Below are 1,584 nucleotides of genomic sequence, written 5' to 3'. Positions count from 1 at the left end.
TCCTCCTGATAGGGTCGAGAGCGGCAGATCTTACAGGAGACCATCATCAACTTCCAGTCCTCATTCGGCAGCAGCGCCAGCACACCGCACGCAGCCACACACACACACTGAACACACACACGATACACACACACTGAACACACACACACACTGAACACACACACGATACTCACACACTGAACACACACACACACTGAACACACACACGATACTCACACACTGAACACACACACACACTGAACACACACACGATACACACGCACTGAACACACACACACACTGAACACTGCACAGGACACCCTAGCAACCACATATCACACCTTAGCAACTGCAGTGCATGAACTGTCGATGAGTGTGTGTGCTGCAGGTGTGCGAGTCTTCCAGCAGGGGGCGCCGCTACTCCTCCAGTGTGTGTGTGTGTGTGTGTGTGTGTGTGTGTGTGTGTTGGTTTTGCTATACTTGTGAGGACCAACTATTGAGAAACAACCAATGTTGTGAGGACATTTTTCTTTGTGAGGACATTTTAGGTGGTCCTCACAAATAAAATGCTTTAATGGCCTCCAAAGGGCCTATACTTGATGCTGTGCAAATTTCAGCAAAAGTCCTCACAGCAATAGTAAAACTGAAATTTGGTGTTTAGCCTTGTGTCCGCGAGCTCCCCCATCGGTCACACACGTGTACTGCAATCTTAAATCTCGGGAGGAGGAGCATGAGTGAGAGCGGATTTTTCCTATTGGACGACAGCTCCCTCGCTGGGGAATTTTTGTGATTGGCCATTTCAGTCCCATTACTACACTATGGAGGGGGAAGAGGAGAGGAATGCCTGAAAACACGATTAAACTAAACTATATGAGACCGGTTGGCAAACTGAAATGTCATGTTTGTAATACTACCTCACGAAAATTAACCAACTGAAGTCAATTAGCCAATAAACACTTTACTACACGTTTACTACATTAAAACCTTGGTTAATTTACTGCTGGAGTTAATGTAATTACATATGAAATTATACATCATTAAAATGGTTCATCAAGACTCCATAATAACACCCTTATAATGTTAAAGTGAATGAAATGCCTATCTGGAGCCTTTGAAAAGCCTTTAGTTTCATACGAGCATCAGCCGCATTAGTGAAAGCACTCCTATATGATCGCCATGACATCGCGTGACAAAACTGCACCTCTCGACACTCAATGAACAATAATGAAATGTTTAGTTTCTTACCTTGTCTGATGTTATAACTCTAGAAGCTGACTGTGCTGTTTCGTCGCTTTAGTTTCCAGTAAAGTCAAAGATAAACTCTGTAAATTCTCTTTGCAAAGCCGTGTCCTGTTTATGAACAAAGGTTCGTTTAAAATGACTCTAGCGAATCAACGTCAATGATTCTAGCGAGTGAATCAGTGAATCAATTAAGCGTTCGTAAAGACGTCCGTTCATTCTAGAAAGCATCGGTTGTTCAAAACAAATCAATTCAACTCAACTAATGATTCTGTGATGAAATTGACTCGATTTACTTCACTCGCCGTTTAGTTTCGATATTTTAATGTATAAATTCATGTTTCATCTATATCAATTTATATTAAT

General features: G+C 42.0%; 1 protein-coding gene across 1 annotated transcript in view; it reads left to right on the top strand.

Annotated features, from left to right (window-relative positions):
• The window catches only part of LOC130220283 (ankyrin repeat and SAM domain-containing protein 6), an 11,705-nt gene extending 10,916 nt beyond the window's left edge, over positions 1-789 (top strand). The window contains exon 16 of the mRNA XM_056452655.1: positions 13-789. Within this exon, the coding sequence (XP_056308630.1) occupies positions 13-111 (99 nt within the window). The 3' untranslated portion in view covers positions 112-789. The remainder of the gene's footprint in view (positions 1-12) is intronic.
• Positions 790-1,584: the final 795 nt, after the last annotated feature.

Source organism: Danio aesculapii, unplaced genomic scaffold (assembly GCF_903798145.1).
Source record: "Danio aesculapii unplaced genomic scaffold, fDanAes4.1, whole genome shotgun sequence".
Classification (NCBI taxonomy): Eukaryota; Metazoa; Chordata; class Actinopteri; order Cypriniformes; family Danionidae; genus Danio; species Danio aesculapii.
Note: the sequence above shows the minus strand (reverse complement) of the source record. Positions and strands in the feature narration are given on the sequence as shown.